The sequence below is a fragment of the Podarcis erhardii genome (genome assembly GCF_964252035.2).
Source record: "Podarcis erhardii genome assembly, chromosome: 6".
Lineage (NCBI taxonomy): Eukaryota > Metazoa > Chordata > Lepidosauria > Squamata > Lacertidae > Podarcis > Podarcis erhardii.
In genome coordinates this window covers 43,301,992-43,327,535 of record NC_138510.1, presented here as the reverse complement: position 1 = coordinate 43,327,535, position 25,544 = coordinate 43,301,992, and the positions used below count along the sequence as shown (strand labels likewise).

Sequence of the window (25,544 nt, the reverse complement as noted above, 5' to 3'; positions counted from 1 at the left end):
GAGTCCCAACAATATCTGGCAGGCTACCCTGAGCTATGAACCAGGCAGTCCCTAATTCACACATGACTTCTGCAGTGAACTTTTAAGAAAGTTCCCATGACAGTTCCTCCAGTTCCATCACTACCCACCCTCCCCTTTGCAAAATGTGGAGATAATAATGACCTATTTTTCAATGTCTCATTTGCAGTCATACACAGTCACAGAATCTTAGGAAGTAAACTTAACACACTGAGTCAAAACAAAACAAATTCCTTCCAGTAGCACCTTAAAGACCAACTAAGTCAGTTCTTGGTATGAGCTTTCGTGTGCATGCACACTTCTTCAGATACACTGAAGTTAAGCAGGCCTCTGAAGAAGTGTGCATGCACACGAAAGCTCATACCAAGAACTGACTTAGTTGGTCTTTAAGGTGCTACTGGAAGGAATTTGTTTTGTTTTGACTATGGCAGACCAACACGGCTACCTATCTGTAATTAACACACTGAGGTTTCCTTATGAGGAACTGTGTGCAGGATCACCCGGTTGCTGAGACAAAACAGTGTTCAAAATTCCGCAGGGGCCTAGTGCAATTTGCTACTGCCATGGGTCCAATTGCGACTATGCAGAGATTTCAGGGGTGCCAGGTAGGTGACTGACAGCTCCATTGAGGCAATTGATGCATGCACAGTAAAAGACGCACTTCTTGTGCTTTTGTGCTGCTGTGGACCCTTTGCTGAGCATCTTAGTCCTCCATCCCCCCCTTCAAGCATCAAGCAAAGTAAGGGCAGGGCTGAGTGCATATATATTTGGCTGTGCTGTATACTTTCCACAAGCCACCCAAATGGAACAGACCACATGTTATGTCTGGAGTTTGGATCCTTGAATAATATGCAGGGAGGGTTTCAGAATGTAGCATCTGATTGGCCATTGGGGCCATCCAATCCAGCTCCAGAAGGGAAATTTGAACTAGCCTATCAGGTGTGACCTAGGGTGTGAATAAAGGATATATAGCCTGGGGTCTGGGAGGGATCAGAGAGAGACACACCTGATGACAGACTGTTTTTATCACAACACTGAAATAAACTCCATGAAACCGATGGCTTTTCTCTGAGTATATTTCACCACACTTTAAAAATCCTCTGTCTTGGTCTATAGTTGATACCATTTCCATTTCTCCTGTGTGTGTCTTTCCTTCTTGCTTTCTGGGACAAGGGAATTGTCGTAAGAGCAAGCTACAGTCAAGCAATGTAGCTGAGATAATAGAATTGTAGCATTGTAGTATTGGAAGGTACCCCAAGAGTTAACTAGATATTCCATTGTGATGACCTAGGTTTAAGGCGCCATTTGACGCCTAGCTAGAAACTCAGATATGTAAGCTAGGCACCAAATGGCTCCTTAAACCAAGGTTATAGTTGCCAAACAGAATGCCTATTTGCCATTTTAGGGCCAGACAGCTCAAAAGCTGTATTTTTCAATACAATGTTTTTGTTCCTGAAATTCATTCTGATTGTGCAAATAAAATATAACAGATTCTGTATTCTGCTGGATGCACTGCCAGTGTGTGAAAACAGTCAAGATCCAAGGATCCCCAGGCATGTACCTCCAGATGGCAGGCGCCATCTTGGCACTCCCAGGCACCTTTGCTTGGTAGCAAGTGTCTGATAGCCAGGTGCAAAATGTGCCTGGTGAATTCTGGACACTGTCACCATAATCAATCAATCAATCAATCAATCAATCAATCAATCAATCAGCTGTGGCAGTTCTCCTGAACCTTCTGATCCTTTTCTCTGCTGTCTTGAAGGGGATTGGAAACACCTCTGTGGGGGTGGATGCATTCATCTAGCCTTCATGCCAAACAGAAATTGGAAGTTATTAACTTTTCATTAATTAACTTCTCACCTGGCACTAAGTGGTCGAAGCCGCGGCAATGTGCCTTTGTGCTGTCAAGGAATGCAGAAAACTGCCCAGTGTGTGACTTGGGCACCCCAGCCAAGCTCCTTGAACACGATGTGGAGCAGCCGTAGGAAGCAGAGAGCAAAGGCTCTTTCCTGTGGCAGCGGCGCACCAGTGTCAGAGAGAGAGAGAGAGACCTGCTTTGTTGCCATCGGACGCGCGAGCCAGAGACTACATAATGCAGTTGGCATGCCTCGCGGGGTGGGGTGGGGGACGAGTTGCTGTCACTTATCAGTGCTCCTCCCCAACACATGGATGGCTTTTGTCTCCAGAAGATGAATCTATTTGGTCTCTGGTGGGCTGCGGCATGGATAGGAACGTACCAGGGATGAAAATGGAAGGGCGCAGGCTTCAGACTGGAATGGCAGTAGGAGCCAAAAACCAAGCGGCGGAGGAAACCCAATAGCCTGAAAAGCACAATGATTTGTTCAGAGAAGGGCAGGGAACCGAGATAAAAAAGCCCTGCTAAGATCAGAAACTCTGGCGTGCACAGTGCCCCATTGTTCAGCTGTCACACTTCCTTTTACTTTATTGCTTTTGTCCAACACCCTATTGTTCCACTTCCTTTTGTCCCCTATTCAGTGTGCTGGCTTTTCATTACCCAGCCAGCCTTGTTGTTTTCATTTCTTTTGTCTGAAGTTCCTGAGAGGAAGGTTTTATTTTCAGCAGTTTGATTAATTCACAGCTTGAGACAGGCTTTGTTTGTTATGTAATTACTGCCCTGCGCTTTTCCAGAGCTCCGAGTGGCAGGGATGGTGGCACTTGGCCAGTTGCAATGGCTGCTTTCACCCCAAGCCCCCTTTTTGTGCTTCTGCGCCAGGAAATTGCTGTGTGGTTGCATTGCTGTGCTTTTGGTTCTGATGGACCTGGAAAGTCCGAGCCGAGAGCCGCCTGAGGGCCGGTTCTCCTGTGGCATTAGCATCACTCCTGTGCAAGGAAACACACATACAATGTATATATGCCATTTTCACTCTGAGGCTCTGTCTTGTACCCAATTCAGGAATTTTATTTCCCGCCAAATTCTGACCATGCCAAGGCATGTTTCTTTGGCAAATCCATCAATGTGATGTTTTCCTACCTTTCCCCCCTCTTTCCCCTCTCCCTCTCCCTCTCCCCACAGGATGTCCATGAGGAGCCCTGCCTCTCCTCAGCTGGAGCTCGATGGAGCCGGGAACATGGTGAACTGCAACATTAAAATAGAAGAGAAGACTGAGAGCTGCTACCATTCTACACAGGGGGAGGTGACTGGTGCTCCTCCTGGCTCTGAGAAATCACACAATTCACCATTGCCACTGAGTGAAGTTACTGAGCCCCAAACGCTTCCACAGGTGGGACAAAGTCTATTGGCTTCCATCTTTCCTCCTTGTCTTGAGGCAGGGCACTCCACATTTTCTGCACTCAAAGCGCATAAGCCAGGCCACTAGGATGTATAATTCCACTCAGATCTGGCCCAAGACACCCAGGTAGAGTGGTCTCTACATGGAGACTCTTACACACAGACCTTCCCCTATTGCATTATTCAACAATAATAAATTAAATATCTAATAATGGACACCTCAAATCAGATTCCAGAAGTGGCCACCTTACTTTAGCTAGTGGTTGAACTGACCAGAGTGAGTTTCCGATATTACATTAGCATCTGTGAATATGGGTATGTGGCCTGCCTCCTGGTGTTTTGGTTTTTACATAGAAGCAGCCAACAGCATTACTGTACAGTATGTAGGATTTCAGTGCCCCGCCCCCCACAGTTCTCTCACTTGAAGTTGCTAATTTGCTTTGCTTGGGATACACGCACATGCGTGCGCTCGCACACACACACTATGGGGGGGGGCAAAGAGCAGCTTTGCGGGAAGGAATTCAATATGTTAAGTTGAAACAGGGAGCTGCCCCTTAACACTACTGCTCAAGTCAAAATAGGGGGCCCTCATGACTGTTTTGACAGTTGACTGAGCTGCTGGGATCGTGAATCTCCTGTAATTTGAATGTGTAGCAGTAGAAACCCTCATCTAAACAGCTAGGTGTACATCTTTCAAAAATGGCCTGGCCATTATGTTTTTGCTCCCTTAAGACACATGTTGTAAAAAAGTGGGGGGAAATGCTCAAGACAGTGATTTGGGGTTGTTGCTTTTTTGTTAATCAAAGGGGAGGGACTGCGATTCAATAACTGGCATGTCCAGCCTTTTAAATTATCATTCCTCTCCTGTGGAATCCTCTCCCTAGTGAGGGTTATTAACACCCTTTTGGCACCAGATAAAAACCTATCTCTTTTCCCAGGAATTTGATGGATTGTGATCAATGTTTTGCTGTTTACTGCAAATTTTCTTTTGCTGCTGAAGTTCTGCAGTTTGGGGGCCATTGTATTGCTTTATTATAATGTGTAATATTTATTTTTAATGCTTGGCCTTAAATCTGAACTTTTTGCAAGTTGCTTAGAGACCCTTTTGTAATGAGCAACCATTAAGTCAAATAACAAATAAATAATTACAGGTGCCTCTTCGTAAGATTTGGGTGAGCCACTACCACTCACAATAGAAGAGTAGTGGGCTAGTTTTCCCGTCTATGATGTTTTGACATCCGAGCCATAATTTAATGTTTACTTTTCCTTTTAAAATCCACAGTCTTGAAAAAGGTGTAACTTTTCCAAACGGTTCCATAGGTTTTTGTTCTTCCCTCCCTCAGCTACTTTAATGGCTGACCCACATACTATTGCAGCAGTTTGATTTTGTCCTTGCTTTGTGAGTTGAAAAATTTTTTGGGTGGGTGCGACACAGTCTTCTCATTTTCGAAATGAGCCCCCTGATTCACCAGGCGAGTCTGCAGCTCATTGACTCAAGAGGATGCTCGAACACACCCTGCACAGAAGGAAGATTTCATGAGGATCAGCTCTATCTGTTATCCTTTCCTTTTTAATTTCCTGGAGGCTATTGGTGATTCAATGGCTCGCTCTCTTTCAGGAATCTGCATCTCCAGTGGACAAGGCATTAGACTCCAGGAACTCTGCATTCGAGGCGGCAGTGAGCAACCGGGAAAAATTGGATTTCAACAGAAACTTAAAAGAAGGTAGGAAGGGTGCTTTACAACCATTGCGTTCAGTTAAGTCCACCTCCTTCATTCTTGCCGTCTTTTCTAGGAAGAGGCCATAATTGCGTGGCAGAACACAAGCTTTGCATTCACAGGGTACAAGATTCACGGCATCTCTAGTTAAAATCCCTTGTGTTGCAAAGTAGGAAAAGAACCTGCTGGAAGGACCTTGTGGAGGTCCTGTCAAGAGGGATGCAGTGAAAGGTAGCTACTCATATATCCAGTAGTGGCTAGTGTGGTAGGGCAGAGCTATGGAGCCATCCTCCTGGCACCTCCATTGTTTCAGCTTGCCTGGAAGAGGGGCAGCAAAGGAACAGTGAGGTTGGGGCTGCAGAGTTACAACAGTGGAGCCAATCTGGTCTCCTGTCAGCGCATCTTACAGGCTCCACCCCATTGCTGCTGTGCCTCACCCAGATAAGTTGTAGTGACGCCATTGTCAGGAGGACGGCTCTACAGCCCAGCTGAACCATGCTGTCCCCTTCCGCTTGAATCATTTCCTTTTTGGAGTGGCTCCTTTGCTGCAGGTGGATGTAGTTACACTGACAAATGTGTATAATAATTTTAGAATGTTCACACTGGATCAAACAGTCCATCCATCCAAGTGTCACGACTTAAAGAGTAAATAACAAAGTGGTATCTCAGTTGCCAAACATATTCCATTCCGGAAGACTGTTCAACTTCTGAAATATTTGACAACCGAGGCGCAATGGGCGGTTGGCAAATTCCATTAAAAGAATGAAGAAATGCGCCTCGGAAGCCGTTCGACTTCTGAGGCACGTTCGAAAACGGAAGCATTCACTTCTGGGTTTTTGGCATTCGAAAATCGAAAGGTTCGGCTTCCAAGACACTAAAAAACTGAAGTATTTAGATATAGAATAATCTGTCCCCTTCCTTTAGTCCCACCTTTCAGCAGTCGGTTTCTTAAAAAGGCCTAATCATCTTGACCACTGAGGAATCTGTCCTTGGAGATTTGTCCTCCATGAGCTGATCCAGTCATCATTTCTGTTGTTCCATATGATGAATGCAGTGTTTAAAATAAACTCTGAAACTTTTCTCCTTTCGAATCAGAAAGCCACCTACATGTTGTACACTAACATTCTTATTTCTACAGTGATGCCGACCATTGAGAAGTTACTGTCCAGTGACTGGAAAGAGAGACTTCTGGGGAAAAATCCAATGGAATCCAAAGATGTGAAAGGTGAACATTTCCTTTTGGCTGGTCTGGTTTGGCTAGGACTGCTTTAAGGCCCAGACCACAGAGAGCAGGCATAATTTGTTCTATTGGTTAGAGAGCGACAATATTGGACCCCTAGCCCCTCTTTCTCCCACATCAATTAATTTAAATTACAAAGCCTACTGTCATTGAATTAATATCACCACAGCTCATAAAGCTTTGCCTTATTACAGAGGATACAAAACCAATGAAATATAAGACATGGCTTCCCATCATTAGCTAGTGTATCTTGCGAATGTATGTTCTAATACAAGGGTGGGGAACCTGAGGTCCTCTAGAAGTTGCTGCATTACTGCTCCCATGATCCCTGACCTTGCAGACTGGGGATGATGGGAGTTGTAGTCCTACAACACATGGTGCAAGAACAGGTCTCCAACCCCTGGTCTTTGGTGAGAATTGTATATATTATTTATAATTCACAAAACTGATTGCATGTGATGATTTCTCTAGGGCTGTTGCTAGGAATAGGCCCCAGAACAAAATCCATGTTGGACTGGTTCATCGCAAGGTGGAACCAAAGTTTGTTCCATCCCATTTCCATTCAGGTTTTCAAGGACAAATCTACATATATAATCTTTAAATCCCACACAGAATACTTTGGCATAAGAAATTAAGGGGGAAAAACATAAGGTGGTCCAAATTGTTTGTGCTTACAAGAAAGTCAAAGAGCTATTTGCCTGCCATCTTTTCTCATTTTATTTTTTTAAATCATCTGCCTAAGAGCATCTAGCTAGCTCAAAAGGCTCCTTCCACTACATGCATTGAAATCAGTGTAGCAAGTAATGGCAAGTCTTAATGATGTGCTGCTGTTCTCTGGAAAATTTTGCATACATTTTATATTTTACATTCACCCCCCACCACCTTTAAAGTCTTTGTGAAATATGTAAAATACTCTTAAAATGTATGTAGGATAGCAACATTCCCCCCAAGAGTGACATCACATCATTAAAAATGGATCAATCCTAGTGGGATTTGCCACATTGATTTCAATATGTACAGCAGAAACAGCCCCATGCTCTAGGTAGCTGCTCTTAGGCAACTGGAATTGCTTTTGAAGGAAGACAGGCCGGCCAGCCTTGAACCACCTCATAAGAAAATTCATAAGAGATTGGGAATCCAGTCCTGTATGGGTTCCAGAGTGAATCCTTGCCCTGAGCATAACATTTGGCCAGGCTGATGGGATCAGGTCTGTCCACTTTGGAATCATGGTTTGCTGGATTCTTCTCTGATCCTCAGAAATCTTGACTGAGTTGAATTGATCCGTATAGCAGCTAATCAATAAAATCTGCATTTATCTGCATACAGAACAATAGTTCTGAAGGGGGAAAAGGCATGCATGTGTCCCAGGAGGAACCATCTTAGAAAAGGCATTTTCTCCTGGGTGGGAGAGTGATGGTGGAATGCCTTTTCTGAGAAGGTGCCTCCCCACGCCCCAGTTTTGTGAGTACCTGCACTGAAAAGAATTGAATATTTTTTAAAACAAAAAAAATCTGCTACCTGATTAATTGCACCCACCTTTTTAATGAATCAAAAGATATGCAGTCAGCTATGCTTAATTGATTATTATACATTACACGCCTAGATTTCTCCAACTCTCGGGGGGCAGGGAGAGCTATGTGTTTAAAGAATGCATGAAGGCGGTTGTGTGGCTTGATCAGCCAGCCCTGCCTTTCTTGCCCATGTGTAGCAGTGCCAACCCATGCCATCTGCACATATGCTGATATGTGAAGGGGCTCTACCTGCCCATTGATGTACACAGGCAGAACTTCATGCGAAGGTGGGACCCTGACTGCTGCCTCCCATCAATTCATGGGGACTTCCGTGTGTGCAGATGAGCATGTGAGTAGATCCCCATCATAAACTGATGGAACAGGGAGCCTTGATCCCTGTGCAAATTGTCATCAGGCACAGAACCCCTTTCACTCTCCACAAAGTGCTTAATGAATTAGATGTTGCAGACCTAGATTTACAAACTCTCTTCCTGTCCTTCTTCCTCTTCCTCTTTTCCTTTGGGCTCTTGTTTGTCCCAGGAACCCAAGAAAGCCTGGCAGAGAAGGAGTTGCAGCTGCTGGTCATGATTAACCAGCTGTCCATCCTGCGGGACCAGCTGCTGACTGCCCACTCGGAGCAGAAGAACATGGCAGCTATGCTGTTTGAGAAGCAGCAGCAACAGATGGAACTGGCCAGGCAGCAGCAGGAACAGGTAGGAAGTAGAACACAACTTTGGGGCTGTGTTTGCCCTTCTCAGCCTTTGGGATTGGTCTTCAGGAAGTGACTTGGATGCAGGTTGGCAGAGCCCATGTGACCTTGGCAAAGAATTTTTTCAATTCTGTCCCTGATATAATAGTGCTACTGGGGTTACTGGCACTTTACATATCTCAAGTGATTTAGGGGGGAAACAATTTAGAAGTAGTGTAGCTGGTGTGGGAGTCACAATGAAGTGGGAGTCACTCGCACAATCTGTTCTAAAGCACTAAAAGCCTTACTACACAAATCAAATAATGGGTAGGCACCAATTAAGTTTTACTAGGTGCAAATCCATTGAAATTAATCAACATGACTCAGTTAGGACCAGTAACTTCAGTGGATTGACTCTGGTTAAAACTGAGTTGAATATCGCCCTTATTTGGAATGGGAAAACTGGTGTAAAGTGAACAGGTTCGCAAGTCACATATAATATTATCTTCTGGTGATGCTGGTGGGAATAGGTAGATTTGGGCAACTGCATGGTGACAGGGAAGAGTTAAAAGTTTTATTAGCTCTATCCATACATAGCATAATCCTATGCATATTTAATCTGGTGCAAGCCTCACTAGGATTACAATTGTAGACTTAAAAAATGGAATACAGTTATAATTACACAGTATTTGCAATCATGAGAATTTGGGGGTGAGTGTGAGAACCAGCTAGTAATGATAGTACCTTTCCCCCATGCATGTAGAATTCAGTCCCACAAACTACTTACAATGAGCTACATGAATTATAAATGTAGTTTGATCAATGTCTATAGAACTGTAACGGTTAAGTGCAATTATGACCACTTTACAGTGATTTGTGAATCACGTTGATTCATCTCTCTGTATATCATTGCCTGTTGGAATTCTTAGATCCTCATGTTAAAAAGTGTACAGTTTCCATGATATATGTGAATATGGAGGAAAAATTAGGAAAACATACAGAACAAAAAGGAAAGGTTTTTTTAAAAACACCAAAACTAAAGAAAACATTATTGTTTCAACCTTGTGACTTCCAAGTCCATCAGTCGAGACTTTTCAAAGGTTTATTTCCCCATTTTAAGGTCTATAATGATCAAGCAGTTGTTAACATGGAAGAATAATTGCAACATGCACGTCAGCTGCACTTTGACACCTGTCGTATTTCTGAAATGATAAACCAAGTAGCAGTCATAGTTATGTACAAATTAGTTGCCAGCTTATACTCATCATAGGACTAAGACAAGTTGACAGCCCCTGTAGGATACAATGGAACCTCGACTTACATACGTCTTGTGGACGTTCCAAGTTTCGCACACGGCAAATCTGGAAGTAAACACCGGGTTTGCCGCGATTCAAGCATGCGCTTAATCGGCTTCTGCCATCTGCGCGTGCGCAGAAGTGGCCGCCGCTGAATGTGCATGCGCACAAGACACCTCTTCTAGCATACCGTTTTGACCAGGGACGGACCTCTGGAACTGAACAATTTTAAGAAAATTAGATTCCAGAGGAGTGGGCATATTAGTTTGCTGTGGCAAAGAAGATAAAAGATCCTGTGAAGTCATCAAAACTACCTATTTTATTGCCACTTGAGTCTTTTAAGTAAGGACAATCATTTACTTCATCAGGTGTGGTTATGCATTGCAGTGCTACCAAATTTGAGAGACGGCAAGCCTTCATGATTTAGAAGTAATCCCAAGAGCTTAGATTTTAGGATGAGGTTAGGTATTGGGATACCACTACCTAACTCCAACTGTGTAGAACCATCAAATGCTACCACTTTTCAGGCCCAGTTCTAATGTAATGCTCTGCACATTGTATCAGGGGACGTGAACCTGTGGTCCTCCAGTTGTTACTGGATAACTGGATGGCTGCAGGTTCCTCACCCTGCATTATATTCTTGTTTTCTGCTCTATAATGTTCAAATCTGATACCAGATTGATTCAAATAATGTGTTCATTCACCTCTTCCTTACAAATAAATACGAGGTTCTCCTTTGTAATCAAGATGGAGAAGCACTTGGGAAAGCTGAATGGGAAGTGTCATGTCTTGAAGTTCTCAATGCCTGGTTCATAGGCAGCAGCTCTCATGGGCTGCCTGTGTTCATTTGGCCTCATGGCCCTTCATAGTCTTCTCCTCTTGCAGATTGCCAAGCAACAGCAACAGCTGATCCAGCAGCAACACAAGATCAACCTGCTACAGCAGCAAATCCAGGTAAAAGTGGCCTCCTTTACCCCTGCACACAGCAAGGAAGATAGACTGAAAATCAGGAGACAAAGGTTTGGCACCTGGCTCTGCCAGATGTTCCCTGCGTAACTAGGTTAGGAGTGTCACATGAATTCTTTTTCTAGCTGTCCAGAAATTGACATAGAAGCAGGACAATAGTGAATTGAACATGGATTCAAACTGTAAGATAGGTCTGCCAATGGCTGCAAATCTAAACCCCTTATTTAAAAGTAAATCCCATCAAAATCCATGGGTCTCACTTCAAAGTGAATGTGTTTTAGACTGGGGTGTATGTTGTACATCAGGGGTGGGTAATCTTGTGGACCACAGTCCTGATTAGGCTTGCCATGCTTCCCCATTTGGTCTCTGAGCCCATCTGCCTTATACCTGAAGTCATCTATGACATCAGTTATGGGGCAGGTAAAGATTTTTTTTAGCTATAAAGGGGCTGGTGGCACCTGCAAAGCCCTGTGCATATTGCCCTGTGCAGCTCCTTGCAAGCCTTAGCAATTGTCTGATCGCTGGTGTTTGCAGATAGCTGTGTATATAGTGTTTTAAAGCCCTAACAACCAGCTAATCATCAGGGCTTCAAAGCACCATATGTGGCTCTCTGCAAGGACTCATGAGCAGCTGATTGTTACCCTTTTAGTAGAAGATTCCAGGGATTGAACCCAGGACCTTCCACATTCAAAGCACATGCTCTACCACTAAGCCATAGGCCCTTCACTTTGAAGGCAAATTGATCAAAGCCATTGTGCAGAGGGGAGGTCCTAATTTCCCTCCTGCACTGCCCTCCTAGCCAAATTGCCCTCTTGCACTGCAAATTCCCACCATCCCATCCCTTCTAACTTCCTTGAGCACAGAAAAGAAAAAAATGGCACTGGAATTGCATTTCCCCATCTCATTCTCACTGTAGTTTGACCCTAAGCTTCAGCCTTCCCTCCACTGAAGTATGGCATGGTTGTACCTCCATAGATATGTTGGGAGGGTACAGAAAGGTCGGCGGTTCGAATCCTCGTGACGGGGTGAGCTCCCGTTGCTTGGTCCCTGCTCCTGCCCACCTAGCAGTTTGAAAGCACGTCAAAGTGCAAGTAGATAAATAGGTACCGCTCCAGCAGGAAGGTAAAAGGTGTTTCCGTGCGCTGCTCTGGTTTTGTCAGAAGTGGCTTAGTCATGCTGGCCACATGACCTGGAAAAACTATCTGCAGAAGCAAACAAACGCCGGCTCCTTTGGCCTGTAAAGTGAGATAAGCACTACAACCCTAGAGTCCTTTGCGACTGGACTTAATTGTCAGGGGTCCCTTTACGTTTACCCAATGTAGTGAAAAGTAAAAAGGCCATAGAGATCTCTCCACAACTTCCTTCACCCGATCTTGGATAAGTCTTTTTGGATAGATTCTGTTGTTCCCTAAAGGCAATGCTTTTTTTTCTAGAGAAACAGGAGCTGGTACTCAAAATGAAGTTGTTACAATAAGTATGGACATAGCCTGGATTTTTGTTTGGGGGAGGCAGGCTTTTTTTTGGGGGGTGCCCCCCTTGGCTACACTCATGACACATTTTTAACCAAAAAAAGAGGTGCCAGTACTACGTACCCTTGAGTACCTCCTAGAAAATGCACTGCTTAAAGGTAACTTTGTATTTGGCTCTGTCTGTCTGTCTGTCTGTCTGTCCATCTGTCTGTCCCCCTCACCCTTTTCTCTCCAGCAGGTCAACATGCCCTATGTAATGATTCCAGCCTTTCCTCCCAGCCACCAGCCTCTTCCGGTCTCCCCAGATCCTCAAATGGCACTTCCCATCCAGCCAATCCCTTGTAAACCAGGTACAAAGAGGCCAAGAAAAGTGTTGAATTCTGGTTAATGGGACACAGACTTTCTGGGTGCTTCTGAACAGTTGTCTTGCGTGTCCATGGGATCATACAAGTCTATGCAGTTGGCAAAGTTACCGCATTTTTTGCCCTATAAGACGCACCAGACCATAAGACGCACCTAGTTTTTGGAAGAGGAAAACAAGAAAAAAAATATTCTGAATCTCAGAAGCCAGAACAGCAAGAGGGATCGCTGCGCAGTGAAAGCAGCAATTCCTCTTGCTGTTCTGGCTTCTGGGATATCTGCGCAGCCTGCATTCGCTCCATAAGATGCACATACATTTCCCCTTTCTTTTTAGGAGGGAAAAAGTGAGTCTTATAGAGCAAAAAAGACGGTAGTATCTTCGATTAAAGCCAAATCAGTCAGGCTTCTTGGATTTAAAGAGCTGGTTCCAGCTAGCCTGTCTTGGCCTTCACTTGAGTCAGCAAAATGTTTGGGGCTAGCCTTATCTCAGAAAAGGGCCAAGAAACCATCCAGGATTACAGTTAGTGGTCCTGCAGCTGTGGCAGAAAATCCCAAATTGTCTCGGTAGGGTCTTGGAGGAACTGGCAGAGCTTTATGGTCTGGGCTGCACAGTCAAGAGGGAAGGCCTCTGTCCCCTGCCCCCCACCCTGCCAAGTGCTGCATCTGTAGGAACTGTTTTGGGGAAAGCTCATTTGGGCTTCCCTGATCCTCAGAGGAGTCTGTGGTTTAGTTATTGGAGGTGTTTTCTCAGGGTTTAGGGGATAAGATGTAGGCTCCAATGCCAGTGGATTCACATGAGAAGGACCAGTGTGTGGATCTGTCTCCTCCTTGGGGCTGCTGTCATAGGAAGACTCTGCATCAGAAGACCATGACTCCCTCAAATGCTCAGAGACACACACCAGGGAACTATTGATTAGCTGTTAAACCAATTTCAATTTTATGCAAACCTGTTTTGGGTTGCCTAACCCTGAGAGCCCTGTTTGAGTTTCCAAGCTCTTAATGCAGAAAGCTTGCGATTCCTGGCGAGATTTCGCTAGGAGAAAGATTTGAGCAGCTGTTTGATTTGGTAACTAATCTCCGACTGTTCTCTTTCCTGTCCCATCTACAGTGGAGTACCCCATGCAACTGCTGCACAGCCCCCCTCTGTCCGCACTGAAGAGACCCGCAAGCTCAGGCCACCTACAGATCCAGGTGCAACCCCCAAACTGTTTTCTCTGTGGGCTCCCAAACCCCTCTGGGAATGCGCTTCTACTCTCCTTCTCTCCTTCCTTTTCAGGAATCTTCGCAGCCACTGAACTTAACAGCAAAGCCCAAAGGCTCAGAGCTCCCCAATTCCTCCAGCTCACCCAGCTTAAAGATCAGCAGCTGCCAGTCCCTCACTCCTAACCATGGGGTCTCTCAGGAGCTGCAGACCAGCCCTCCCAGCCTCCCTTTGGGTAAGTGTTAAGTTGTGGGTGAACATATCAGACGACACAGCGATTCTTCAAACAGCTCTTGTTTATTCACAGGCCAGAACAGAACTGAACTGAAGGGTTCAGCCAGCCTGCTTATATAGAGCTCCACTACAACGCAACAGTAACCACTTTCTGTAACTATCCAATCACTGAACGTCACTTTCAATCCCTTATTTGCATATGTGGACCTGAGTGAAAACTATCTACAGTATCCCCCTGCTGGCCCAGGGTGAGAACTTCAGTACATAACAGTAAGGTTATGGAAATTCCCCCTGCTCAGGTTCCGAGCTGGCACAGAAGTGCTCCTGCATTTGGATAACAACTGCAAGCTCATGATTTGTTACCTTACTCTCTTGATTTGCTGCGGGAAAAGATCTGCACCCATCCCTGGATTTAGGAAGGACTTGAACCTGGCATTCCTCAGGATTCTGTTTGGCATTGTCTTTGTCTGTTGGTCCTGCTGCACCAGTGTTGGAAGGGGAAAGGCTGTAGCTCATTGGTAGAGCATACAGAAAATGTTCCAGGTTCAATTCCTGGCATCTCCAGGCAGGACTAAGGAAGACCGGAGAGCTGTTGTCAATCAGTGGAGGCAATGCTCAGTCCTGGTCTGACTCAGTATAACACAACTTCATATCAGTTATGTCCACATGCTCTGTTTAAATGTGTTTCATTTAATATATGTTTAAATTTTCAGAAATTTAAAATCCCAAGCCTGCTTGTGTATGGCAGCTTTTTGCTTTGGTTTTGAAAAGAAAGATACCATGAGAAATATACTTTCACTCTAGAGTAAGGTTATCAGACGGCCCCATTTCCCGGGGACAGTCTCCGGATTTACAAATCAGTCCCCATACAAAATCCATTGAAGTTGAAAAGTGTCCCTGGATTCATTGGGGAAAAAATCTGGTAACCTTACTCTAGAGCAGCCTTTTCAACCAATGTCCTCCAGATGTTTTGAACCAAAGTTTGCGTAATCCTTGATCATTGGCAATGCTCGCTGGGACTGATGTGTGATCCTAAACGTCTATGGAAGACACTAGATTAGGAAAGGGCTGCTCTAGAAGCACGTATTCAAATTCACTAAAATGTGATTTGTTTCCCATTTAACCACTTTGCTGTGGTCAAATACAGAACACTGAAAAGTAGATTTCTCCCCATTTTCAAATGCATCCTTATGAATCTCCATAAGTGGGGACCTGAATCTCCATTCTTTATGGTAAAGGTAAAGGGACCCCTGACCATTAGGTCCATTCGCGGACAACTCTGGGGTTGCGGCGCTCATCTCGCTTTATTGGCTGAGGGAGCCGGCGTACAGCTTCCATTCCAGGTCATGTGGCCAGCATGACTAAGCCACTTCTGGTGAACCAGAGCAGCGCACGGAAACGCCATTTACCTTCCCGCTGGAACAGTACCTATTTATCTACTTGCACTTTGACGTGCTTTTGAACTGCTAGGTTGGCAGGAGCTGGGACCGAGCAATGGGAGCTCACCCTGCCGAGGGGATTCGAACCGCGACCTTCAGATAGGCAAGCCCACAGCGGTTTAACCCACAGTGCCACCCCCATCCCAACATTCTTTATGGTACAGTGCTAGTATTTCCAAATAAATAGCTGCAGAGTACCTGGATGTAATCTAATGTGTTTTGCATGAGAGGGGCTCACCCTGCAGCTTCATATAATGGAAGGCACAAGATAACTAAAGCTTTCTCTTTCTGATAAGACAAAAATCTTTTGATGGGTCTGAGAGAATATTAACTGGGTGCTTTAGAAGACAATGAATCCAGGACTGCTGGAACTGGAACTTAAGTGGCATGCCTTTCTTCCCCAAGTACCTTTCTGAGAATGGGCTCTCTGCAAGGGCACCAGATATCCCTGCTTGATCTTGTGACACTGATTCCATTCCATTTTTAAATTTCAGGGTTCCTGGGGGAGGGAGATGCTATCACCAAAGCAATCCAGGATGCCCGGCAGCTTCTACAAAGCCAAAGCAGAGCATTGGATGGATCTCCAAATCATCCCTATAGGAAGGTAAGTGGTATTTCTGAGACATGTTTGGTCCTAAAGAGGGAGAGAGTCAGGATTTCCGTACTGTTTCAGGCACTGTACTTATGCATGTGTGTTTGCTTTGTACATTTATGAACATTTATTCTGTATATATAAAACCTTAGAATTCCTATAACACCCTGAAGATGCACTCTCTGTTAAAAGTCAGGTGTGAAAACCATATTTTTGAGGAAGTAGATACGAATAAGTATAATGTGGAATCTGTGGAGGGATAGACCTATCACCTGTAAGGAACGTAACTGGTACCCAAGTTTTCAAAGTCAACTTTTATAATAGTGAAGAATGAACTTGCCAAGGCTCAATTAGGAACGGACTCATTTATAATGAGCTAATTGGAACATGGTTTGGACTTGAATTTAGGTATACATTTTTAAGCTTGAGGCATGCTGAGCTTCTGCTTCTAGCGAGATCATCAGAAATATGAGAAGGCTTGTGAGCTTCTTAGTTGAGCTTCTACCTCAATAGACAATGTAGTGAGGATTCCATAATTACCTCCACTGTCCCTTCTTTTTGTCCCAAAATATACTCTGCAAAGGTAACAAGAAGGGCTGATGCTGCAGCCTAGGCCAAAACATCTGGAGGACCACAGGTTGGGGATGCCTGGTCTAGATGCAGAAACAGCATCCCAGGTACCAGGTTCCCTGGGAACTGCAGTCTCCCAGCTCTTCAGCTTTCTTATTAAGACACTAGAATCTTTGGGGAATTATATTTTCCAGGACTTCCCATGCTGCTGTAGGACCTAAGCTGTAACAGTAGTAGCCCTTTTCATCACCTCCAACACTGCTAGATTGATTCAGTGGGTAAGGGAAGAGGTGTGGCAGTGGAGAGGCTGTTGCTGGAACCAAACAAATTATAATCTGATTCTGGACTTGGAGAGTCGGGGGTTGGGGGTTGACTCAGGATTAGCCCAGAAGTTCTGAACTGGGAAGCTTGTGCCCTGAACTCCCCAATTCTGAACTTCAGGAGCATGACTAAATAGAATTCTTGCTCTGTTGTCATAAAGTTACAAGAAGATCTTGCTCCCATGACTTTTGTCTTTAGAGTGATGCTTTTAGAAGTGATCTAGAATGATTGTTGGAGTTTCCAGTTTGGTTTCAATGGGGCTTCCCTCTAAATTGAGGGGATTCTGATATTTTCCTGCCCTGCCTGCTGAGTTCAAGCATGGTGGTGTGCCCTAAACAACCTTTCCAGGCCCTTTTGTCTTGCAGATAGTGCTGCATGCTGGTCTTGGGCTGGTCCTTGGCTGTCCAGTCAAGGGGTGGCTTTTAGGCTATGCAGCCCTGCATTTTGGGGCTCCTTATTTCTCAAAAGTTATTTACTTTTGACTAACAAGAAGTAAAAGCGTACAGTCTTTATTTAGCCTTTATTTATTTATTGTTTAGGGAAGTTTTTAATATTTAATGCTGTATTGTTTTTAACACTCGATTGGGAGCCTCCCAGAGTGGCTGGGGAAACTCAGCCAGATAGGTAGGGTATAAATATATTATTATTATTATTATTATTATTATTATTATTATTATTATTATTAGCAAAAAGTGCATGCCAGTAAATGCTTCAGTTGAAGTTTTCATTTGAGTCACTCCTAACCTTGCTTGCCCTGGTAAAATTCAGTAAACCACCTTCCCATGTGCTTTCAGGACCACGTCAGCTTGGATTCTTCACCTGCAAAAGAACAGGTGGATGAGACTTCTTTGCAGAGACTGGATGAGTCCATGCTAACCTGTGATGGGGATGGTAATGATAGTTGATCATAAAAAATTATCTATGGTAGAATTGGGTGCCCCCCCGTTTCTGCTCCTCATAGGTGCTTCTGCTGCAGATAACATCTTTCAGGTCTCCAAAGCCCAATAATTGGGGTGGGGGAAAGGCAAAGCTGAAAAATCCCATTTAGTTTGTATAATGAGATTCCTCCCCCATGGACTTTACAAGTTCTCAGCTTCTTTTCAGTTCCACACTCAGCTGATATGCAGAAATCACATTGTGCTATCTATAGCTGGTGTAGGAGACCTTTGGCTCTGCAGACATTGCTGAACTTCAACTCCCATCAGCCCAAGCGAGCATGGTCAATGGTCAGGGAGTTGTAGCTCTGCAACACCTGGAGGGCCAAAGGTTCTCCACACATGGCCTATAGGTAGCACAATGTGATTTCCACATGTCATCTGTAAGTGAAACTGCAAAGAAGCTGAGAATTTGTGAAGTCCATGGTTTGGGGAGGGCAGGACTGCTGCCTCTAACTGCAGAGGCAGACTTTACCCACCAATATCTCTCTACTCTATTAATCTGTCCAATCCTATTTTAAAGCGATCTAGTTTAGTAGCCGTCGCTGCCTCTTGTGGAAGCGAGTTCCCTAGTTGAACCACGCACTGCATGAAGAAGTATTTTCTTTTCTAAACTGAGTCTGCTGCTTGCTCCTAAATGCCCTAATCCTTTGCCAGTTCTGTTTGGCTTGGCTTGGCTTTGCCGGTGTCTCTATAGTGGCTGTTCCTTGGTCTTTCCTTCACAGGCTCACGACATTTCCCCGAATCCAGGAACAACAACCACATAAAGCGTCCCATGAATGCCTTTATGGTGTGGGCTAAGGACGAGAGACGCAAGATCTTGCAGGCCTTCCCAGACATGCACAACTCAAGCATCAGTAAGATTCTAGGTAAGTCTGTGGGCGGGTGTCCTTATTCGTTCTGCTCCCCCCCTTCCCCTCCATGGCTTTTGGGATTCCTGTAAGGCACATTGTTAGCCCCATGCACCCTCAGGCAAGGAATTACTGTTAATCTCATGCAGGTTACCGGCAGGCTGTGCGCTACGATAAAAGCACAAAAGCAAATCCTCCTCATATTTTTTCTCTCTCTTTCTCTCTCAGCTGTCTTGATTCTTTGGCTCTGACACCTGAGCACACAAGCAGATGCGAAAGTAGCATTTTCTATTTTTTAAGGTTTTATTTTGCATTAGAAAAAGAGAGAGCAAAAACCCACATGTGCAGAGGAAGTCCATTCTCAGGGAGCTATAGATACAGCTGTGGTTGTGGGCCTTTTTTTTTTTTTTTTTTTTTTTGCATGCTAGTGACATAAACTGCTGCACAGACCTAGAGAAGCAGTTCTAGGCCTTCCTTGGCAGCTGTGAAGTCAGCAGGCGGCCAGCTTTTCCCAGTAGCCCTCAGGAGTGAGCCTGTACAGACTTAGTACTTCTTCCATTCACCAGCAAGCCTATTCTGTCTCTTGTTCTTTAGAGCTTTGCTGCTGGAAGAAGGAACAAAATAAGGCTTCCTTCCAGGAACAGGATTCTGAGCTGTGGGTTGGTGGGAGGCAGTCTGTGGACTGCCGCCAACCCAAGGAACTGGTGCTTGAAAACCTGAAACTTAGAAGAGAGGTTTCCAGTAGGCGATTTTCTCTCTCCACACCAACATGCAGCTGACCTAAAGATGCCAGGCATGTGAAGTTATTCTGAAATTCACAGCCGGCAGATCGGTTGGTACTGATGAGTGCTAATTAGGTGGCAATCTACAACATGCCTATAATCATTCTAATCTACAGGATTACCTGTGGAACCCTTGGTGATTGGGCAGAAAGGATGGCTTATCACAAACCAGCCTAAGTGATAAGAGCAGTGAAAGTATCTTGCCTTGGACCACAAGGAAGCGAAGGGGTTGTGAATTAAATGAAGCAGTGTAGGAGCTGCTCTGAAAGAGACATGGAAATGATGAGCAACCTGTGTTGACTTCTCTAGTGCTTTTATTGGAACCACAATTAATTATTGGCCATCTAGATTTATCTCTCTTTAAATTATAAATTATTGACCATCTAGATTTATCTCCCGTTATCACTGTTCCCCGTACAGTGCTACACTAGGCCTTGCCTACTCCTGGATGATTTCTGCCCTCAGCAACACTCATGAAAATATGGTTAAAATAAAGGCCTATGTGTCAGGCCAATCCCATAGCTTGGAGGTCCACAAAGTGTGGCCTTTGGACCACCAGTGGTCCATGAGCTTCATTGAGATGGCCCATGGTTTGCCTGTGGATTTATGGTTGAAGATGGGAGATGGCACATCCATTGCAGTGAGTACAGTGGAACCTTGGTTCTCGAACTGCTTGGTTGCTGAACAAATCTGCTCCCGAACGCTGCAAACCCAGAAGTAAGTTTTCCAGTTTGGAACAGTCAAGTTGGTCAACCGATCAATTTTACAGTTTTCTACCAAAAGTTATAATAACTATTTTTGTGTCAACAGCAAATATCGTAATCTGTGAAGTATATCCAATGGCAAGACACACAACATGTGTACACCTGATAAAATGGATTATCTCGCTTTAAAATGACAATATAAAAGGCAACTCCCGGGTCTCAGTTTCTTACAAAGTATCGCCATGACAACCCACAACATTTGAGAAAGTAGCCCCAGGTTTTTTGCAGTGGCCATAGCAAGCTGAGCCACTTTATGCATACTTTTCATTCCATAGAAACCCCCGTGTATGGCAATTATCCCTGTTAGCAAGCTTCACAACCACAGGGGCTTGCTTATAAAGGGCCAAAATAATAAGTAGATATACAGCTTTTGTACTTCCACAACTTTCCCATCCTGTTTTACAAGCAGTCCAGGTAAACAATTCTAAGGAATTCTAAGGCTTGGCTGGGGAAAACCTGAGGGTGAAGGAACACTTGTGCTCCAGTGACTGTGGCTTGCTCCAACCCCTGCCTGGTCCTCCACAACTTTTCTTAGACCTGGCAGCTGTATGCTGTTGTTCTGCTACATCAGTGTAGATACGTACGTAGATATACATACATGGTGCTTTAAAGTTTAACTTAAGGGGGGGAAAGACGGTGAGCTTCTTGGGACAGGGGCCTGTCAAAAACGTCAGTAAAGAAAGGGGAATGATGACATGAGAACACTTCTTAGTTGTAGGGAGCTCTGCTGTATAATATTCCCTCCTGGTGGGTAGTTTCCACCCTAAACTATTGAGCAAAAATTGGCATATGTTCTGCCGCTAGATTAGAATGAGATTACCTTGTAATCTCTTCTTCGTCAGAGCTAGTAAACAGGGAATCCAGTTGTAAGAACACATACCTCTGAAAACTCAGGTTGTGAGAATAAAGTACCACGAGCTTGCTATATAAGGTATATTTTGAAGACTGTTCAAATAAGCAAATCATATGATCACTTATCACCTGAATCTTAACCCAAAATTTAAGTAGAAGATTGTGAACTCTTGGATAATACCATACACTCAGTGCAATCCATGTCTACTCAGAAGTAAATTTCTGTTGAACTCAATGAGGCTTACTGCCAGGTAAGTGAGCATAGGATTTGAGCCTTAAAAACACACGGCAGTATTCAATTGCTACATCCACTTGCACAATAGGACTCTCCCACTGTCTGCCATTCACATCCCACACTCTCCCCAAATCTGTTCCAGAAGGTTGCGGGGAGCCCCTAGAAGAGATTTAGAGAGTGCATGGCAGGGAAAAGAGGGAGGAAATGTTCCACCGTGGAAGGAGAAGTCCTTGTGCTGATGGAACATGAGTCTTAGAGCTAAGCTGGATTCTACCCTTGCTTTCTGTGACATCCAGCTCCTTGTCTGGTCTTTTTGTACACCACAGGTAGAAGTTAACAGCACAATACCTAATATAGATGTCATGTTTTGTTAATGCTAAACAAAAATAACCCTCACTAGCGGCAGTGCTGTCTCACTCAAGCATGTGTTTCCCATGATGTGGCCTAGTGTTGAGCTGTCGCATAGCCTGGGTGGTTATTTAAAGAGGTTGGTGTGGTTTCTGAATGAGGTCTCAGTTCAGTGGTGCTAGGAGTGAACATGTTATGCTTCAGCATTGGAGGTTTCTGGGTTACTCTCCGCATGTTTAATCTGGGCTTGTGCATTGTTGCTAAAATAAAAGTAAGGGCTCTTTATTTAAAATAGTCTCTTAACCCACGTTGACCTTCAGCATCAAGGGGCCTTGTGGTAGACTGCCTTTTTCACCCCACAACCTACAAATAGCCACTGTGATGGATTTGTGTTACTTAAAACATTACTTATTTGAGAGAGCATATATTGAAAGTTTTCATGAGCTAGCTGGGGGAATTTGCATCAGAATCTTTCTGGCATAGTTTGAAGGTGTGCAAATTTGTATCATGCCCACATGAACTGCAGCAGCTCAATACTTCACAGATATTAATGAATGTAACACTGATTGGAGCTGCATCAGAAGGAGACGGTAGAATCGACTAGATCTCTTCTGAATGCAGATGAGGATGTTGCCATTTTTTAACGCTCTCCATTTTTATTTTTTAATAATATTTATTCAGCTTTTAAAACATTACAAAAAAGAAGAAAACACAATACAGAAAAACAAGACATTTCCAAGAAAAAATGCAAAAAATAAAAAAGGGAAAAAGGGAAAAAAAGATAAAAAGGGGAAAAAATAATTAGAAAATACATACAATCAAAACAGAAAAAAACAAGTTAAACCTTTACATAATTTTCTTTCTATGACTTATTTCCTTGATCTCCTCACAGTTCCCCTCTTTGTTTTCTAGTTCAAATAGATATTTCAGCAAATCCTTCATCTTTATTTTTATCCTAATAATTTATCTTAATATACTGTAATTTTCCATTCTCTCTTTCACCAATTAGCCATTCACTTTTACTTTATTTAATCTTATTTCTCATTAAAACTGATATATTTAAACCTATTCTCTTAAAACATTTCCCTTAAGGTCATAAAAATTCCATTCCACGATTTCTCCATCTCTCATTAAAAGCATTTTAAAAATAAATAAATCTCAATATATACACTTTAAATTCCCAATTTTCTTTCACCGTCTCCCCTCCCCAGTCTCGGCCCCTACCAACAGTTCCATCGGCTTACAACAATCCATCAACCTGGAGATCTTAAATCCGAGGCTCTTAAGTCTTTTTCATGTCCCATCTGCCGATCTTCTTGATAATCTTTAATATTAAAAAGCAGTTCTCGGGGGAGCTCCAACCCAATGATGGTCATATTCCTTCTTATCAAGTCTGCCAGATTTCCATAATTAAAGATAGGGCCCATGAAGTATTCCCAATCTTGTTTCACACTTCTTCCGAGTCCAAAGGCCCCAGAAACTTCGATCCCCTCCTGGCTCAAATTCATATTCCAAAAGTCATTTGATCCCCACATAGGGTGATCTCTCCACTTTTCATTTTCCAAATCAAGCCAGGCTCCCATCTCCAAAAGCTGGCTTCTCCTAATTACAGTCATGTAAGGCCTCAACTTGTAATCCTCCAATTGTCTCTGTAGGGTTAAAGCTCCCCCTTGCATCACTTTAACAACAACTTTCTCCTTCTCTGGTTCTTCAATTTGTTCAATTGAGAAAGATTCTTGTGCTGGATTCTTGTCGACTTCTTTACTAATACCCACTTTTGTTCCCAAAATATCAACGCTAGTAGCCATGGCATCTATCTGTTCATGCAGCTTTCCCAACAGCTAAAATGTCCTATTCAATACAAGCATAACTTCTTTCTCCACCGACATCCTTGAAATGTCCAAGGTCAAAGCTAGTTTCTCAGAGTTTTTATCTTTAGGCTAATTTCCCAGCTGCATTCTTGTGACAATGTCCCAAAACTCCCTCTAGAGGAAAGCAGTCTATCAATCCTTCCAGCACAGTCCCCAAAGTCTCAAAAGTAAATTAATAACAATTCCAGTTACCTTTCCTTCTTTTTAAACGCAGAAACGGACAATGGAAACAAAGTCTTTCTTTGTATCTTAACAGCTAGCTGTCAAATTTGACAGCTGTCAAACCTGTCTATTCACCGTTGATGGGCTCCTCGTGGACCTCTCCCTGGTTTGGAGACGTGATGCTTCAGTTCCTAAATTTTACCTTCTCCAGCAGGATTCTCCTGCTTCCAAAGGGAGTATAAGTAATAGTTTCAATCAGTGAAGTTTTAATCCTTTACGTAGAACTTTCCAAGACCTTAGTTAACAAACTCTTTGCTTCAGTCTATTTACAAAAGGGGGGGGGGTGGACTTCCTGTTTAGACCTTCCCCCGTTCCTTGCCAAATTAAATTGTTTTAAAAACCCAATTTCCCGTTCTACTCACGGGTTGTTGTTTGAAATCCAATTGTCCACAAGAAAAAGTCAGTGCTCTCCGGCAACGGCTGTGCGGCTTCACTCCGTAAAAATAGCGGTCGATTCAAAACACCGCGCCGCTCACCCCACGTCGTTTAGGAGCCCCCAAAAAGGGGTTTCCCTGCGGGTAGGTGTCAGCCGAATCCCACATTCCCAGGCTTCCTCTGCCTGGGATTTTTGAAGGGTCTCCGCCTTCGCCGCGGCGGCAAGACCCGATTTTCGCGGAGCGGGTTCCTCTAAATCAGAGGAGCTCCGCCATTGCCAATGGCGCTAACCCGGAAGTCCCTCCATTTTTATTTTTATTTTTATTACCTACAAGTAGAAATTGGGAAGAGGGAGCTGCTTCATGGTGTGCCAGTTTCTGCTGCAAAGAGGGGTTTTTTTGTACTTAGGTAAATATTCATAAATGGCACCCATGCCTGCAGTCAGAAATGATAATGGTCCATTCTGCCACCTCATTCAGCTGTATTTGCAAATCTGGCCTCAGGACTCATCATTGTTTTGATTTTGAGTTTCTTTAATAGTTAAGGGGTAGTTCAACCCACCCTGCTTTGCTGTAGTTTCCCTCTCCAAAAAGCCTTGACCAAGTGAATTTTGTCCAGGCTGAGTTTCTCCTGAACGCTTGCTGTGTTTGTTGTTTTTAGTCCTGTCTGCCAAAGTAATCTTGGGCTGATTTTCTTCGTCTGCTTCTTCCTCTGCTTGGACGAAACCTTCCATATCTCTCCAGCCTGCATTCTTCACACATTTTCTGGTAGGAATGACAGTAAAGGTCACCCAGCCCAGGGAATTCGAGTTACAGCGGGGCAGCCTATTTTAGCTGTTGCACCTGCTCACCATACCTTGTGCTTGGAAGAATTCAAAAAGAGCAGCATAGGAAGGTGACAGGAAAGGTCAGCAGGAGGGAGGGGTTCTCATTAGCAATAGGTGGGCTGCTTGTTCACTGTGGCTTGTGGCCTTTTATATGGAAAGGCTGGATTATCACAGTGGGCTCTAGGTGGAGCAAGCCCTCGTCTTGGTCTGGAAACTCCAGCTGGTGCAAAATGCTACCGCTATCCTGTTTGTGGGGACAGACTATCGTCAGCACATAACGCCATGGTTTAAACAGTTTGCGCTGGCTGCTCATATGTTACCAGTCCAAGGTAAAGGTTCTTGTATTAATTTGCAAAGCCCTTAACAACTGTTAGTGGTCCCCAGTGACTCAGATGCACGACTTGTATCCCCCACAAGCTGTACATTTGGTATTGTGGGCCTGATTCTGAGGCACTGCCTCCCAGCTGATATCAGGCAGATCCCCTCCCTGTTAGAACTTTGGGCATTTGAAAATACCTTTCTGTTCCAGAAGCATTTTAAGGAAGTTCTCTGTTCTGATGTTTAATTTTCATTGATATTATTCACCATATGCTTTTTGTAATTTTTTTATG

General features: G+C 44.0%; 1 protein-coding gene across 5 annotated transcripts in view; it reads left to right on the top strand.

Moving 5' to 3' along the window:
- SOX13 (SRY-box transcription factor 13) overlaps positions 1 to 25,544 on the top strand; it is a 63,872-nt gene that overhangs the window by 31,475 nt on the left and 6,853 nt on the right. For 4 of the 5 annotated variants that reach the window (XM_081866340.1, XM_081866336.1, XM_081866338.1 and 1 more), the window contains exons 2-12: positions 3,053 to 3,260; positions 4,887 to 4,992; positions 6,125 to 6,211; positions 8,278 to 8,450; positions 10,606 to 10,674; positions 12,391 to 12,505; positions 13,624 to 13,706; positions 13,792 to 13,951; positions 15,884 to 15,993; positions 17,667 to 17,763; positions 18,533 to 18,676. In XM_081866340.1, coding sequence (XP_081722466.1) covers positions 3,054 to 3,260; positions 4,887 to 4,992; positions 6,125 to 6,211; positions 8,278 to 8,450; positions 10,606 to 10,674; positions 12,391 to 12,505; positions 13,624 to 13,706; positions 13,792 to 13,951; positions 15,884 to 15,993; positions 17,667 to 17,763; positions 18,533 to 18,676 — 1,351 coding nt within the window. In that variant the 5' untranslated portion in view covers position 3,053. The remainder of the gene's footprint in view (positions 1 to 3,052; positions 3,261 to 4,886; positions 4,993 to 6,124; positions 6,212 to 8,277; positions 8,451 to 10,605; positions 10,675 to 12,390; positions 12,506 to 13,623; positions 13,707 to 13,791; positions 13,952 to 15,883; positions 15,994 to 17,666; positions 17,764 to 18,532; positions 18,677 to 25,544) is intronic. The other variant, XM_081866339.1, reaches the window with a different exon arrangement.